Here is an 18,525-nt window from a genome sequence, read left to right as displayed (position 1 = left end):
ACAAACTTGCCCTTTTACATCTGTCCCATGTGATTCGATGCATCTCCCATTCCAGGGTGTGGGCCGGCCAAGGAGAGTGGGGGAGGCTCCGAGGACACCTTCTCTTCCTCCCTTCTTTTCAGACACGCAGCTTTCGGATTCAGATTCCTTTCTGTGGAGGATTAAAGCACAGGACCTTTGTTTAATGCCGAGGCTTCTGGCAGAGGGCAGCAATGCACTCTTCTTGCGTGTCTGACCTTTTTCTCAGTGTTTATATTGCAGAACAAAAGGAACAGTTACCAAGTACTGTGGCAATCCATTTGGTCAGTCACTAGTAAAAGCTGAATTGCCTGTGAGTGTGTACAGCCACTTTACAGTAAGCAAAGGTTGGTAAAGCAAATAAACTAAGCTCAAATTACTGAAAGGATATAGGGAAAGTTGCAATATAATCTTAGTTATAAGAGAATCCTACAACTTAATTACAGGAGAAAGGGATGCCATCTTATGGATTTAGACACAGTCTGCAATGGAAACAATTCTTTGGAATGATGCTTGAAAGTCTACTGTCTGCCACTGCTCAAGGCTGGCGTGCCCATCTCAGCTTGTGCCTGCCACAAGCTCTTCACGAGCTCTGCAAGGACGCTGGCCTGCACTGACCTCGGACTTGCTGCTCCAGACTGAGGATGACGGCCACCGCCTGGTGAAGGATCAGGAGCTTGGTCTGGGGCTTGTCACTCTTGAGGTGGAGCTGCACCATGCGGCCGAGCTCTTTGAAAGCCTCGTTGATGTCACGGACCCGCAGACGCTCTCGGGCATTGTTGGCCATCCTCCGCTCCTTCTCACGCTCTGCCTTCTGCTCTGGTGTCAGGTCCTCATCGTCATTATTGCTGTGGGACAAAAGGGATGCGACATTTTCTAACGGTGTGGGGAAAAAGAAGGTGTCTACATTACTTTGTTTTCTTCCAGAGTTATCAGGGAACTTTTCCACCTTATGCCACATCTTTGGCAGATTTTTTATATCCACTGGACCTTGGGATTGGTTTAGATGGCTGTGACAGTTCACAATACACAAGATATTTAGTTTTCTCGCAGACATTAAACCCAAACCAAACAGGTGAGGGTGACATAGATTAAAGTTAGAGTGCAGGGTGTGCCCATACTGATACAGGGGGGCAGAAAGGGAAAACAAAGCTTTTTTTATTCAATGGGGTTACACTCTGCAAAGCAGGCATTCACCAACTTACGCCTAGCATATGTTGCATAACCATGCTTCAAAAAGACTTTATGTTTATGCTTCATTTTTTTAATATATATAAAACCTTCATACCGTGACATCTGAAATCTAGGGGAAACAAGTAATTGAAAAATGATTTTGATAGGTCAAAAAAATACAAGGCAGCTCAACAGGAGTAAGAAGAAAGGCCTATATGTAAGACACCAGAGCAATAGGAGTGAAGACAGTGAGGGTTTTATCCAGGTGTCCCCATTACCTTGCTTTGAAGGCCTGGTCAACTCACCATGTGAGTCTCATTTTCTCTATGTATTAAATAAAAGGTTACAAAAACATGACTTCCATGGTCTTTAATCTTATAGATGTTTATGATCCACAGAACAAGTTTGGGAAACCTGAATTGGTATCAGCTATGCAAAACGATTCAGCAAACCAAACACCTACAGCTTATGAATGACCATGACCTCACTGTGAGTCAAAAATGAAGCCAGAAAGCTGGGTGCAGTGGCTCATGCCTATAACCCCAGCCTGGACAATATAGTGAGACCTCTACAAAAAAAATAAAAAAATTTAGCTGGGCACAGCAAAGCACAACTGTGGTCTCAGCTACTCAGGAGGCTGAGGTGGGAGGCTCACTTGAATCTAGGAGGTGGAGGCTACAGTGAGATGTGATCAGGCCACTGCACACCAGCCTGGGCAACAGAGCCAGACTCTGTTGCTTACCAAAAAAAAAAAAAAAAAAGCCAAAATGTAATTTCTAATTGTGAAAATCAAAATATTCCATAATTCATAACAAATGCATGGCTGGGCCCAGAATAGTCGGAAAAGATAAGATTGGTTCTGTCCATTTCCGGGTGTCACAGTGACAAATTAGAAACTTTTGAATGGAAGGCAAAGAGGATGATGAGCCACCTGGAAAGCATATCATATGAGGAAGTCTTCACAGCAGCAGGGTGCAAATATTTCAAGGGCTGTCATGTAAAAAAGAGAGGTGTGCACGATGTCTTGTCTCAAGAAGGCAGAGCAGCACGTGCTATAAAGCTCTGAATGACTATTGTGAATAAACATGAGTGAGGATTTTCGGGGGGCTTTGAGAGACATAAAAAATGAAACAAACTTCACTGAACATCAGTAGACTCCCCATCACAAGAAACTCCATGGAAGTGACTAACAATTAACCTAGATGATAATTTCACACATTGGAAATGTTCACAGAATAAAAATGATTAATCACAACATTTCAGAGTTGGAAGATGTGAGAAATTATCTAGTCAATTAAATGTATATTTAATGAATGCTGGTTTAAAATGTATGACTCTGGTGTTCCATTTTGGAGAATCTCTGGGTAACTTCCAAGTGGCAATAAGGACCAATTACACTTGAGAAGCTCCAATCAATCAAAAGTGGGAGTGGTATTCTTGGGTTGCAAGTATACATTACACATAAAGATAATGCACATAAGTCAAGAACACTTGGGTGAAGGATAAAAGTTAGGGGCAAGGAGGATGACACCACAGAAGGATGCTGTAAGACCAGGCTCCTCTTTCTCCATAGTGTAAGCGCCTTTCCAGATGGCACTGTCTGCCACAGGTGTGTATGGTAAACATGGAAGTCAACTAAGTCCAATGGAAAAGGCCCTCTTTCTCTGCCTTCTGCGGATCCCTCCTCTGCCCTCACCCCCGACTGCTGCCAGTGCCAAGGAAATCGGTAACGATTAATTCACTCCTATATTTTACTATGCAAATAGGCTGTAAAAAGCAAAAGAAAACAGTCTCTGCCAGGCCTGTCTGGAAGCTAAGCATTTGGGTGATATTTTTATACATCCAACAAGTGCCACACCTTACACAAAGGACACTGGAAAATGGGAACTTTTCTTCCAAAGGTTTTCAGGCTAACAACCAATTAGAATTGGTTATTCACTTATAAATAAACTGGTTATGCAAATAAAACTGCCTAGATTTGAAAAAGCACTGCCTTCTAATACAGTTTTGGAGGCATACATAAGTAAATGTCATAAGAATGACCTTTTTAAATAGGAAGGTTCTCAACAGCAAATGAAAATGTTGTTCCAAAACTTCAAAGAATCCATTAACATGCATAAGTTTGGCCACAATAAGTTAAATTACCAAGAACTGACTGGTCTAACACAGAAGCTGTTAAAGGTATGAAATCCCCCCCTTGGAATTTCTTGCCAAAGTGGCCAAGAATCAGAAAATGACAATGAGGAAGGAAACGGGTTATCTAGAAGCATTCGGCATTTTTAAACTTGTGGCAAGACATGGAATTTATCTCAATAATTACAATGGCAACATGAAGAGGCAGCATGTTCTTAACTCACAAAAGATTCCAGATAGAACCTTGAGAACCACAGCCTTTAGAAGGAAAGCTGTAGTCTTAAGACAATTGGTTGAATTTGTGAATAAAAACAACCCCAGGGAATTGAGGCAAAGTACATGGGTGGTGGTATTCAAAAACCATCTGATTACCAGATTAAAGTTCAAGGAGATACAGATTAGAATTTAAAGATAGCAGATATTTAAGAAAACCAGACAGAAGCTATTTTCCTGCAGTTGTGCTTTCTGTAGAAAAGAGTGTCCAGGAGGAAAAACCATTAGCAATCAAGGTATTACTCTTATATACATCAGCATGTTTAGGATAAATCTAGGAAATCAGCATTTTCTCACTTTAGAGGTAAGAAAAGAGTTATAGTTGGCACATACATCAGTCAAGTTTTTAACACGGCTACAATCTCTTTTTAGAAATATTATAGACACAACGTTTCTGACCAAATTTGTAGTAAAGTATAGTTTTACAAATAATCTGTACTTGAATCAGATACAAATTTTTTTCACTGTGTGTCATTAGCATTGGGTCCAGATTCATAAATGCCAAAACATTTTAGGCTCCACTAGAGTACAGGTATCTTAAATGATACTTTTAGTACTTCTAGAGTAGGCCTTTAATTTTCTTTTCAGCTGTAAATTTACCTGCCAGGAAAAAACTGAATAGTTTCTTCCCGTTCTGTTCACTTCATCAAAGTCCAATAAAGGAATTAAATGAAGCGACAGTATTATATACTGTTACCTAGATCTTGACCTAGTAATTGATTTGATATCCTTCTTGTCGTCATCTAATTTCTTGTCCTCTGAAGATTTCGTGTCTTGCAGGTTCTCATCACCCTCGTCGTCGGATTTGATCTCAGAGCTGCCAGAGGAGACACTCTGCCCCTGTAGTCCTGGTGGCATGCCTACAGAAAAAGAGAAATCAGGTGACATGTACACCAAAATCTCACTGCCTGCACACCAGATTGCAAAGCTGCCAGCAGACAATTCATACTGCTGAACTGTGATCCTTCTGTCACTTTTTTTTTCCCCTGCTATCTGTTGAAGTTTCAAAAAATGCACCTGCAGAAACAAGTTTTCCCTGCATTGGCTCTAAGGTTAAATTCTATTTTGCAATCTTTTGGAGTAGATGGTAATTTCACTGTCTACAAAACATCAACTTAATTGCAATGAAAATCATAATCATGAAAATCACACAGCCAATGTTCTGATTAAGAACCCAAGTAAATATCAGCTATTATATTGAGTTTCTTCCATATGCAATGATTTAATAGAAAAATGTCCTTAAAATATAATTCCCAGGGAGTATGCTAAATATGTGCAGTCGAGACTTCAATAGGTACCCTAATGATATTCTGAAATTAGGCTTCTCTTATTCTCAAGGAGTAATCAGCATTTTAAAATGGTACATATGGAAGGCAGTTTGCTACTCATTTTAGAAATTTCTAGCTTTATCATTGCTCAACTTTCCAAGTCACACTGCATTTTAAAACACGACCCTAATGTAGTAATTTTTTTAAAGGTAGAAGCATATCTGTCAAGTATTCCCCTTTATTTGTAATCTATGTATTCTAGAACCTTGCCACTCAAACTTTGGTCCATGCGGCCTCATCATCTGTGAGCCCATTAGAAATGGACAATCCCAGACCTACAGAAGCAGAATCTGCATTTTAACAAGATGCTCAGGTTGTGCTTATGTGCAGTTTGAGAAGCACAGGTTTAGGACAAAGAGGACAAAATCCAATGGCTCCTGATAAGAAAGGTCCTGGCCAGGTGTGGTGGCTCACACCTGTAATCCCAGCACTTTCGGAAGGCTGAGGCGGGTGCATCACTTGAGGTCAGGAGTTCAAGACCAGCCTGGCTAATGTGGTGAAACCCTGTCTCTACTAAAAATATGAAAAATAGCCAGGCATGGTGATGCATGTCTGTAATCCTAGCTACCCGCTGGGAGGCTGAGGCAGGAGAATCACTTGAACCTGGGAGGTGAAGGTTGCAGAGAGCTGAGATCACACCACTGCACTCCAGCCTGGGCAACAGAGTGAGGCTCTGTCAAACAAAAACAAAAACAGAAACAAAAACAAAAACAACAACAAAAAAAAGGCCCATAAAATGATTATTATTAATATAAAAATGGGCAGACATACCTATACATATAATTGACACTCAGATCTATATAATGTTGAACAGCTGAAAAAATGCCCACATGTATTCCTGTGGCAATGTTATCATTTTTATATTAAATGTGAAGGGACTGAGAAGATGTTATCTAAGCGACTCCTAGTCAGCTGGCCAGCAATAGCCCAACCTCCTGGGGTCATGAAAAGCTGTTCGTAGTCATTGGTATGAGGCAATCATTAGAGGGCTAGATGACTCAAGAGCGAAAATCATGCAACCAAGCTTCATTTTTTAAATGCACCTATATTTCCTTCCATCTTAAACAACAAAAACAATTTCCTTCCTTCCTATTCATTTGGAAATATCATTTTCAGGCCACAACTAACCACATTAGAGAACCTGAATGAGAAAAATGTGGAAATAGCTAAAATAAAATTTCCTCTCATCAGTCTGTGGCCTCATTCCCTGCTGATATAGGACCAGGATTTCAGAGGATGTTTGAGGAAAACAGTCCCTGGAGAAACACGATTAGCGGGCGAAGTTCTAAATACTTTCCCATTTCCTTACCATTTTTGTGCCCAATTTGATTCCTGGGTTTCTGCCAGTGCTTCTTGAGGGATGAACACCAAGAGGCTGGGTATTTACACTGGCCCTATTGTGAAAGTGAGGTCAGAAGTGCCCTGGTGAGGCCAACCTACCTCTGTAAGGGTCCTGGGGTGGGTTCAGGTCAGGGGAAGTCGCAGACTGGACAGGAAGCTGTGGAACCGGAACCTGGTTTGGCAGAAGAGAATGGCTGCCTCTCAGGGCCACGCCATCTTCACGATGGGTCCCCACCTGAAAGGGCGAGAGGAACCAGAGAGGTGAGCAGGAACCGGAGGTGCGACAGCTATTTCCAGAGGCCACGAGGACCTGATGAAGGAAGGCTGGCTTTTCAAAAGCCATACTCCCAAACGCATTTCACTAGAGGGCGCTGAAGGACCGCACATGCACCTATAGTTCCCGGCGAAAACACTTAACACTCAGTAAGATGCCGTGCTGTACATTCAGTGACAAATATGGCAGAGTAGCTCAGGCAGGTAAAACGTCAAATTGTCTCCCAGGGTGCTGCAGTGGAGCGCACTGATTCGTACCCATCTGTCTTCTATCATGTCCGCCAACAGATCTGACAATTATCTTAATGCCCATATGCTTAATTGTGAGCTTCTCAATTCCCCCATTGCTATCGGAAATCCTACAGGAATTTCAATTTGGCATTCGACTTTCATTTCAGGGGATAAGATTCTCAGGCCTGCCATTTTTTTTTTCCATAATGCCAGCTAAGCCTCTGACAGCGGAAGCTACAGCAGTATGGGACACAGCCTCTGCTTGGTACAAATATAATAAAATGTCACCTGGCTTTCCAAAACTGGCAGCCCATTCCAAATTAATGTTTACTGTATTTCATCAGCTGCTGAGTTCCAAATCCAAAGGGGGATGGTTTCTGCCAATGCCACCACACCGGAAAATGTACCAATAAAGGTTTTATTAAACACACCAGTAATGCCATCATTGCCATGCAAGGATGTTTGGACATTTTTCCATTTTTCTCCTCACTATTCTGATCCTAGAAAGACACCATATTGTAAATACTCTTTATGCTTCCAAGAATAAAATTACAGAGTACACAGCATGATTACTTGATTAAAAAAATACTGCTGAGCTTTTTATTAACTACTACTATCTACTCTGGGGTCCAGAGAAATTGAACTTGTGGCACTGAGACAGCAACTGCCTACTTTATAGCATATGCCTTCAAGCAAAAACATTAAGCATTTGTCAACTAAGAGGACAATCAGTAGTTCACATTTTCTTTTCTATTTCCAAGTATTTTCTTAGCCTATGGTTAAGTGAGCATTTACACAGGACGGTGGGTCTAAAACACAAAAAATTAACCGTACATTTATACTGCTATGAATCAGGTTTATTTTTTTTTTTTGCGGTCAAAAATATGAAACCAGAAAGGAGAATCTTCACTCTTTGGTTACGAACATATTTTAAAAGGGTATTTCCAAATAATGCATCAACAATAAGAATCTGAACCAACAGCAAATTCACAGGACCTAATAAGCACATGCTATATAAAGGCAGCTATGTATTAAGTATCGCCTATAATATTTTGCTTTTTACTGAAAATATATTTAAGTAATTGATCCTGAAATATGCCATTTTTATATTCATGTGTGCGTGTGTGTGTGTGTATGCACTCCAATTTTTTTTTAATTTTGGGTGGAGATGATCACATAAATCATATTAACTGTTTGGATTCAAAATACAGCAAGAATAAGACAATACTTGAGGCTTTTGAGCCTCAGGAAGTACAAATGAATGTTTCAGCAGAGAGATGTAGGAAGTCCAGCACTGCTCCCCGGTGCCTGTGTCGCAACACAAAACTTTCTGAATGGTGGTTATTTGGCCTCTATGGGGTGCTTCAAATGTACTGAGACTGATATCTCCCAAAGAAGCCCATTCCATTTTTACCACAAATTGGCCTCTTTGTAGATTTCACTCACTGATTCTAGTTTCAGCTTCCAGAGCTCTATAGCGTTAAGTACAGACCTTTTTTTTAAAAAAAACATATTCAACCCTGTTGCCTGCCACACCATTCCTTTCCTCTGTGACTGAAGTCTGCTCTCTTATAGGCAGACCACGCCCACGTGCTCCAGCAACCATTTGTAACTCACTCTCCTATATATTTTAATTTTTATTCAGAAGCGTGATAGCTATTTTCCATTGAGGTTTTGATTTGCTGTTTTTATATTCATGCATTAGAAAACGGATTCAATCAATGATTATCCTTTCAATCTAAGATGTCAACTTGTAAGCATGAATTTTTACAGGCCTTGATCAAACGGTGGCTCTTTATGTCTGTCAATCAATATAAACCTAAATAATTCTTTGTGCTGACTGATATTTATTTGTATTCCCAATGGATGTAATTTCTTGAATTTCTACAAAGGATGACTCTAAGTCAAAATCACTGAAGGTAACCACAGATCTGAGCATAGAGGAGAAGTGTACTCCTATTTCAGAATCATTAACACTCTCAAGATTTCTCTGCAAGCATCTGTGACATAACTTAAGAGTAATGTTTTGCTTTTTACTTAAAATATATTCAGTTACTGCTCTTGAAATTTTTTCCCTCTAGATTGCATTGAGGTAAGTTCTCAAAAGAGAAAAAGAGAACCCATGCAATCGTACATGACAACTGGTATATAATAGGTACATAATAACTGCAGACAGAATCGTGTGTTTTGACTGAAAATACTTGCATGTTATATAGAAATAATAGCCTGTGTAGTTCAAGAAACCTCAAAACTCAAGCTATCTTCACTTACGGTGATCTTTGTCTCTGTTTTGTTAAAATCCATGTAATTTTAAATGTTTCCCCTATACAATGACTATAAACTCTTAAATATTATAAATATATTTGAGGATATAGTTGTTCCAACTACATTTTTGTTTGGATTTTAGGCCCATATGTTACCTAACCCCATCTATTTTCCATAGATCATCTTAAATAATATAAATCATTTTCCATAAAGAATGTTAGAGACAAAGTTGTTCTGATGGTTTTTTTTTTTTTTTTTTTTTTTTTTTTTGAGACAGAGTCTCGCTCTGTCATCCAGGCTGGAGTGCAGGGGCGCAATCTCCGTTCACTGCAACCTCTGCCTCCCAGGTTCAAGTGATTCTCCTGCTTCAGCCTCCCAAGTAACTGGAATTACAGGCACCCACCACCACGCCGGGCTAATTTGTTGTGATGTTTTAAGACTTCCCTTGTGTCTATTCCAGGTCATATGAATGCCCTCTGATAGGTCCAGAGCCATGTAATAATGAGCTTGATTCTCTAGGATAGGATCAATTCCATTGCCTGTGGCTGTGGAAGAGTATTCCAATTTGAATAATTGGCTTGGCTTTGCTTGTTTCCTTGGCCACAGACGGCATATTCTAACCCTGTTTTCTTCTCTTTCAGAAACATTATTTCTGGTCACATAAGAGACAAGGGAAGAAACACGGTGGATTGTCAGCACAAATCCATCGCTAGAATAACACAGAAATAGATGGAGAAACCCACACTGTTCTCTGTATACACAAGGGTCAGGGATTTGCCCACTGGCATTAAGGCAGCCCATTCATAGGATGACCCATGTCTGCTTCAAAATGAGCTGGGCCATCCAATGATCTTGGCATTCTGAACTTAAATACATCATAATGTGACTAGGAGAAAGGAGATTCCTACAAGTCAATTCTAAGCATGACATTTGGTCCCTATTTTTAGAAAATCCATACTTGTTAAAGTTCTATTTTGATAACCTTTTCATAGAGATAACAATAGTCTAAAGTTAAAAGCCAGCTTATGAAAAGTTAATTTTATTGATACTCATTGTAAATGTGAATCTTCCCATAGTCACGTACAATGCAGTTTTAGTGATATCTATGCTAAAAGTAAAACATAGAAGTGAAATTTAAAAATTATTCAATGATTATTCATTGATTGATCAGAGAATGCATTTACTAATTTAACAAACATTTTCTAATCTAGCTCATGCCTGTCACTTTGGGAGATACTGGGGATCGAATGAGGAATAACTCAGATGTGGTCCCGGTTTTTGTGGAACTCATAAATGATTCTTGGGGGGATTTTTGTACATTGATCAATTTAGTGGGGTAGTTTTAATAGCAAGGAAGAGAAACCTATTTGAGTTTGTTCAAATAAAAGATTATCATAAATAGTTTTCTGTAGCTTAGGTTTTGGACTCAGAGAGCTCTTAGGAACCGAATGCCACTCCTCGCCTCTGCTGGGCTATTCAGCCTCTCTCCTCTCTCTGGGGGCACCTCTGCTTCTCTCCGGCTTCTGCCCTCTCATGATGACAGATTGGACTCTTTCTTCATGATACCTCTTGGTGCATTCTTTCTGGTTCTGTACCTCCTGCTAATTTCCTCTTTGTATTTCTAAGCTCAGAATGCCAAGATCACTGGATGGCCCAATTCATTTTGAAGCAGACATAGGTCATACTATGAATGGGCCACCTTAATGACAGGAATTTTCCTGGTCCAGAGAGCTACAAAGGAGGAAGGGGAGATAAGATCATGTAGTCCAAACACAGCCAGCTTGGCCTGTCCCGTCCACATATTGGCTGGTACATGTAGGTGTAAATATCTGAGTTACATTGTATCTTAGGTCAAATTATACTCAAATTCCAACACAGCTATTTAAATTCTCCTGTGTGAATTTGTCACTGGAAATAATTAAATGTCATTAGATATGCAATAATTATTTTGAATCACGTAAGCACCATATAATTTTAAATAACCTTAGTTTCCAAGAAAGGGCTTGATAAACTGATAGAAGCACTTTTAAATCACAGAACTTAGACGTCAAGGGCTTAGAGGACCTTGGTTATATATCAGTTAGGTCAAACTCTTCATTTTACAAAGAAAGCTAAGGCCAAGAATGGTGAAGTGACTTAAGATCTAACTTTCAATGTTTAGTTAGAGATCTAAAACAGATTTTGAACTCAGAAAACTTACAACACTGAACAATTATATAGGAGAGGGGAGCAGAGTTAGGGGGCAAGAGGGGTTTATTTCCCAGAGCTTTTGTTTTAAAACAGTGTGTGTGTGTGTGTGTCCATACATGTATATACACACCTAGGTACAAGCATATAACATACATATATATACATACATATATAGATACAGGAAAATCATTTCCATTTTCTTTATTGTAGGGGGAAAATCATAGTTCATTAACTCAGGCCAAGATGTCTAACTAAATTATAAAATTTAATATTTGCCACGATCCCTCCAACATAAACAGATTTAAAAGACATGCAGATTCAAATTAGGTGGCTGTTGGCAAGGCTGTTTTTATATGGAGATGCATTCAGCATTGTGGTAAATATCCTTGTCCTTATCCTCTAGCTAACAACAAACACCACAAACAGAAAAGACATTCAATATTTTTGCTCTCTTTGTTTCCAGGGAGTATTGTGAAAGTAATTATTCTGTTGTATTTAAGAGGCCTATTTCATGGATGGGAAAATGTATTAAATTTAATTTGGCAGTTATTCAATCCTAGTTAATGTTATCTCCAGAGATAACTGCTTCAAAACAGGCTTTCAGACCTCAGTCACTTCTATTCTACCATAATCCTTCTAAAAGAGTATACAATGGGAACTTTAGGAAACTTGTCATCAGTTTCTAGACCAAGTGATAATGACACAAAACTGGATATACTATTATAAACATTTTGGTACATCAAAATTAAAGTTTGCTATTAATGGCATCTGGTTTCCAATTTTGGACATAGGATTTTTTTGTTTGTTTTTAGAAAGAAGAACAACAAAATGGGACAAAGACAGAAGTCCTGGTAACTGTGACTTACTGTTACTTTTCTCTCTCGTTTTTCCATTAACACAAAAGAAAAGCTGATGGGTTTTCACTGTAATTAGAAACCCACTGATAGAGAAAACAGTTTTGGTGTCTGAACTGTAATCTCCCCATGAAATATCAATTATACATGACAGTTGTAGAGTACTAGATTTCAGTTTCAATTATCTTGCCAGACCTCTGTCATATTAGAGGAAAGCAAACTTATTTTCTCAAATGTGCAAAACACCATTTAGTACAAAAGTGCATCTTTTAAAGAGGTGGGAAGCGGTCATGCAAACTTTTTTAATGGCTCACAGATGGGAACTCGGAAGTTCATGGAATGGCAGCAGTAGATAGATACTGTGAGGAACAACACTAGAGGCACAGAGGATCTGCAGAAAACAAGACCTACCTCTAATAACCACCTGTTGTGGGAGAAAGAGCTAACATCTGGGACACTCCAACCACAAACATAATTTCCATGATTTCTCAGTTTAAAAAATTATCAGATGATTTTTCTTTAGTACATGTGATTAAACCTTTAAGAGACTTTTCATTAACATCAGATCTGGATTCAATTCTTTTGTTTGGATTTTTACTTGATTCTTAACATGTATGTTGGGAGAAGATTTCATAACCGTCTTGAGAACACCTACATTGTTTTCCAGAAACATCACAGCTTCACTTATGTTCTGTATGAAATGTAAGGTAATTCCTTATTGTGCAATTCTTGGAGATTTATTTAATATTGATTCTCCAGATAATAAAATAATTTTCAAGAGGATTTAAACATGATCTAAACGATCCTGACCTTGGCAGTGCTTGTCTATCATGTGATCAGCTGGGCTGAAACTCCCCTGGATGTTCACCAAAATGGTTAAACGAATGATTCTGTGATATAGCTCAAGAAATGCAAATGGATATGAGCCGACCTCAGTTCATCTTTCTTGTACTAACTCATACGTTCCATCTATTAAAACTGTTTCATTTCTCTTTTCTGTATCCCACACACTCAATTCTCGACATCATTTTCCTATAGTGGAAACCATAACTGAATGGAGCTCACCTAGTGGGGACACTGGCAGATTAACAGAGCCCATTCCTCTATCTCTTCCTTGCTCCACATAGCAGGCTAGTAAGTAGATGGTATGGAACTAAGGTTAATCCATCCTAGTGAACCAAACATATCTAGCACAGAGAGTATGGTGAAGTCTAGCAATTATGTGTAAACAGCTTCTGTTTAAAGGAAAGACAACTGGACACTTGATTTACACTTGGAATTCTGAATGCCTGAAGTGCAAGCATACCCGTGAGAGCGCAGTCATGCTGCTGACCTCCACGCACTTTTTAGCCGGTCCAGGTGGCCCACCCCTAAGGATCCCTAGGGATTTACCATTACATACTGGCTTTTATTTTTTAAATGCTTTTCTTGTTATTCAAGTAACACATGCTTATTGTAATATATTTGAAAAGAGAGTACAAGTATAAAGAAGCTCATCTAAACTAATGAACCATTTCTTCCCCATCACTTTCCAAATACTCATCTTTGAAATGCAATATTCTCTCTCCATCAGTGGATCCCTTGCAACATTAAGGCTTCGGCCTGGCTCTTGCTTGCTGTATGGATCCAGTCTAAAAGGTCCACCTTGTGCTGATGCATCCTTCACCTAGACTCCCAGGACCAATGCAGTTCCCTCCTATTTTTAAATTCCTCACTATCAATGTTCAATTACCTGCGCGTGGCCTCTCATCTGCTGGGTTCATGCCCACATCACTAAGGCTTGAGCAAAGCCCTCCATGCTCTGTCTGCTGGGCTGGTTTTTCTCTCCCAACTCACCAACTGCTTCTCTTTTATTAGCCCCACAGATCCGCTTACTCTCTGACCCTTCAGGGCTGAGTGGATCTCCAGAAATCTCCACTTTCTTGTCACCTCACTGAGCTCACTATGCATTACAGACACCACCCTTAAAACACATTCAAGGTCATTGTTGAATGGTACAGGGCATAAACTTCAATAAGTTTGTTTTGCTGCCATTCGTAAAGCCTATACTTGTCTCCATTTGTGAGCATCCCATCCCAAGGACAGGAACTGCACAGGTCACTGCACAGGAGTGTAATAGTACAATGTGCAGTTAGATGCTTAGTAAATGATGACACAAATGGTATGGATCTGTGAGACTATGTCTGAAATCTAATTGTTTGATATTGTCAAATATACATTTAGCATGTTTCTATCAAATAATAAACATTTCACTTAATTTGACAAGCGCCTTATGAAAGTGTACTATATGCAAGACACTACATGGGCATTTGCAGGGAAAAATAATAAAAGACAGACACGTCTATGACTTTGCAGGCACTGATTTTTTTTTTTTTTTAAGATGGAGTCTTGCTTTGTCGCCCAGAAAGGAGTGCAGTGGCATGATCTTGGCTCACTGCAACCTCCGCCTCCCGGGTTCAAGCGATTCTCCTGCCTCAGCCTCCCGAGTAGCTGGGATTACAGGCGTGCACCTTCACGCCCAGCTAATTTTTGTATTTTTAGTAGAGACGGGGTTTCACCATGTTGGCTAGGCTGGTCTCGAACTCCTGAACTTGTGATCCTCCTGCCTCGGCTTCCCAAAGTGCTGGGATTACAGGCCTAAACCACCGCGCCTAGCCCAGGCACTGATATTTTAATGGTGGGATAATATTATTACTCTACAAGGCAAAATACGATGAATGTCATAAAGGAGTACAAGGTCATGTGGGGTTTTAAAAAATGATGAAGTCATATCCGTTTAGGAAACCAGGGACTACTTTAAGAAGAACATGGCATTTTAGGCAGGTTTTGAATGATGGGTAGAATTTTGATATAGATTATCCAAATATATTTTTAAAGAGCTGACGCTTAACACAATTAAATAACATCCCAACTTTAAGTGAAAATTTCATTTTATATCAATAAGTGGCATGATTTAGATACTGTGTATGTGTGAAGAAGCAAGCAGCTAAGGACTGTGTGTTAACATGTGTTTTCATATTGTCAGACTACATATTTCTGACAAAAAGCAGATTTTTGTAAAGCCCTTTGTAAAGCTCAATGGCTTTGCTACAAAGTGAACAACACAGGGCATTTTGGACACAAATGGTACCTCACTGTATGTGTGTATTATTGGCCCAAATGATTCACTCTTATTTAATTGCCATGAAGTCTTTCATCTCGCAGCTATACAGTAATAGTTTCCATATGACCAGTGGCTCTGCTATAAATAAGATCAAAAGCAGAAGAAAGGATTTAATAAAAGAAAATGACATTAAGAGTAGCATTAAATCAGGGGAAAAAATATCCATATCCAACTCATTTTTTTTTGGTTTGTTTGTTTGTTTTTGAGAATAAAGCACCCAGAGTAATAGGCAGCTTCCCCAATATCGCATTAAAGGTCTTTTTACAGGCAGTAGGTATCTGCAGAACCCATTGTGTGCACCTTAGGGTGGCAATGATTAAGTTGTGAGGGTGCGTGTGAGAGGTAGAGGGCAGAGTGTCCCATTTAGAGTCAGGCTGGAGAACAGGTAATAGACCAAACGGCGAATTTCACATGGTAAAGAGTACAACTGCAATGTGTCAATGGCAAACGTCCACCCATTTCTCTGTCCTTTTCTGTTCTATTTAATGGAGAAAGACTTTTTGGTAATGCAGAGTTTCTCAGAGCATCATAACATTGCTCAATGCTAGTACATGAGTTCTGAGAAAGGAAGTTTTTTTTGGCAAGGCGCAGTGACTTGATATGAAAAGCCAACTTCCCAAACAAATTTTCTTCTAGTTCTTAAAAAAAAAAGTACAATGTTAATCTCTATTCCCGACTGGATAAACAGCTGCTAATAACCTCCAGCTCCCAGGGGAGGAGGCTTACTTCCTTTCATCTTCAGACTGGTGGATACCTGACGTGCACTGGCCTTTAGTGGTTCCACATGTTTTTTGCTTTGCTTTTTTTCCAAACCGCTTCGGTACGGGTCTTGCCAAGTCGGGTCTCTTTTCCCCCTTTCCCTTAGACTGCACCCAAAACCTCGGAAGATATAGTCAGTTATGGTACTGCTTATTTGAAATAGTAGTTCTTTTACTGTTGGTGTGTTTAAAGAGGAAATTCAAACACCCAAAGGAGACTAGAGCGCCTTGGGCTCTTGTATCTTGAAGCCCTGTGAGAAAAATGACCATTTTAGTTCCTTTCATACTGAGCTAATTATTCACTTGAGGGCTGGCTATGTTCAAAAATACTCAATTTCTAGTAGTATTGCTAGTGCACTTACTTATTAATACTTATAGCTGTGCCCTAAATAAAGGAGCAAACTTCAACACTTTTCTTCTAATAGGAAGTGCCCTGCAGAAGATTCCAGAGCCAGTCAGCCTCTGAAGTCTTTCTCACTTGCTCTTAAGCACCTGCTTTAATGGTGACCTCAGTTCTATATCTCAAGATTTAGACATTTTGCAAAACAGCTTTTTAAACAAAAACCAGCTGTTTCCCATCTAGACTACAGGGGGAAAATTTTGGGCAGCTTACAGAAACATTACCCAGAGACTACCATTCTCCAATAACTTTCACACACTTTCAGCTCCAAAAGAGACCCGTCTGTGTGCAGAAGCCAGGGAGAAGGCAAATGTGAAATTAAAATGTGGAAACTCAATACCATGGTTTTTGACAATGTGTCCAATTAACTGCTTTAAAATGAATGTGGCTATTGTAGCAGGACAATGCTTCCCTAAAGATGTCATTTAACTAATATTGGACAGATCTTTTGGTTAAACTCAACTTTATAGTTCTAAGATGATTTATGGATATAGAGGAAGCTATAATTATGCACAACTGTGAATGTCAACCAATTAGGTAGAACCCTCACATTACAGAAAATGTAATGCTACAGCTTTTTTTCAGTTCTCACTCCTGAAGCTGCTTTGCCTAAACCCTCTTCTTACTATGAACCCATTTTCAACTTCTGTTTTCTAAGCAATTAAGATACTTTTGATTTGAAAAATTTACAGCCATAATAAAAGTTAAAATAACACAACGGCCATGGAATGTGAAAAAATATAAAATGGCCAAGGCCTAATCTTGGCTTTTAAACAGTGCCAAGTTGCTCCAGTATTTTCTGTTTTGGTATGAATGACATAACTGAATTACTTCATGAGTTGCTACTTTAATTCCTAAGGGTGGAAAATTCCATGAGTTAACTTAATTTGGATGTAAAAAATATACATGAAAGCTCGCTCTTCCTGTGGACTCTCATGTGAAATATTCGAGCCAACTGCTGGAGCTGCCGTGCTGTGGAGGGGCTTTTCACCCAATGCAGCCCTGGCTGGCAAGCTGCAAGGGCTGGTATCATCAGGCAATTTTCTTACTTCCATTTAGGTGCATGAGCCTTTATTTTCTGTTTTTGGTTTTAAATCATGTTTATTATATGGCTCTGCAACGCCTTTTCTATCCTGTCTCTAATTGTTGAAACTCTATGTGGACTCGAATATGAGCTCAATGGCATCTTCTCCAGGAAGCTTTTCCTAGTGGTCTGAATTGCTTCTTAGGTCATTTCATAATTCTACCTTGCATTATAGTTAGACCCATATTTGTATTATCACTCTACCAGGATAAAAGGCCTGTAAGATCAGATACTTTCTTTTACACGTTTATGCATCCCCCAAAGCATCTGAAGTACAGCAGATGCAGAAGGAGTGAATGAACATATGTGTATTTTCTAATATATACAATATATACTTTTCCCTCCGGAAAATCTGCTTTCTTGAGAAAATAGGGGTAATATTGCATTTTTTTAAATGCACAGTTGTGCCTATTCCAAATTATGGATAGTTTAAGATTATGTCCTTGTAACAGTTCATTTAAAAAATGATGATCACTGTGCTATCAAAAGTGTCTGCCTGCCTTTTCCTCCATAATTTAAGAAGAAAACCATGTAAGGATGTAAGAATATGATGAGGTTACAGGGTCTATTTTAAATATACATGTGCATGTGCGTGTGTGTGTGTGTGCATCTTTTATATTTTAAAACTGGGAAAGAGAAGGTTTTTGTTTTTGATTTATTTAAAATTCATGGCTCCAAGATGCTAAACACCAGAGAACTAGGATTTGTTTGTCCTAGGTGCAGAGAGAGCAGGGTTTTGAGGTAAACATCCAATGCCAGACTGTTTCAACATCATAGAGTCTGAATTTGAGTAAAATATGTATTGATGTGGAAAGAAGGGGAAATACCTAAGGTGACCAACCGTGTTCACATATGGGCATGCACAGTGTCCTAATCACTTTTCTTAGGGGCTGCTGAATAGAGCTTAAAGGATCTCACTGCTATTGCTGTATTCAAAATCTTTTGACTTTTCTTTAAATTAATATAGAAATATCAAATGGTAAGCTCAAGGATTCTCAGCTGTTATCACTAATCCATGGCTAAAAGAATTTCTTCAAGTTC

General features: G+C 39.2%; 1 protein-coding gene across 38 annotated transcripts in view; it reads right to left on the bottom strand.

The window, feature by feature from the left end:
- The window catches only part of TCF4 (transcription factor 4), a 366,421-nt gene that overhangs the window by 4,749 nt on the left and 343,147 nt on the right, over positions 1–18,525 (bottom strand). For 25 of the 38 annotated variants that reach the window (XM_030810368.1, XM_030810386.1, XM_030810377.1 and 22 more), the window contains 4 exons: positions 6,366–6,501; positions 4,295–4,457; positions 637–866; positions 11–151 (listed from right to left, as the gene is read on the bottom strand). In XM_030810368.1, coding sequence (XP_030666228.1) covers positions 15–151; positions 637–866; positions 4,295–4,457; positions 6,366–6,501 — 666 coding nt within the window. In that variant the 3' untranslated portion in view covers positions 11–14. The remainder of the gene's footprint in view (positions 1–10; positions 152–636; positions 867–4,294; positions 4,458–6,365; positions 6,502–18,525) is intronic. The other 13 variants (XM_030810379.1, XM_030810380.1, XM_030810373.1 and 10 more) reach the window with 1 other exon arrangement.

The sequence above is a fragment of the Nomascus leucogenys genome, chromosome 4, assembly GCF_006542625.1.
Source record: "Nomascus leucogenys isolate Asia chromosome 4, Asia_NLE_v1, whole genome shotgun sequence".
In the NCBI taxonomy this organism is placed as follows: Eukaryota; Metazoa; Chordata; class Mammalia; order Primates; family Hylobatidae; genus Nomascus; species Nomascus leucogenys.
Note: the sequence above shows the minus strand (reverse complement) of the source record. Positions and strands in the feature narration are given on the sequence as shown.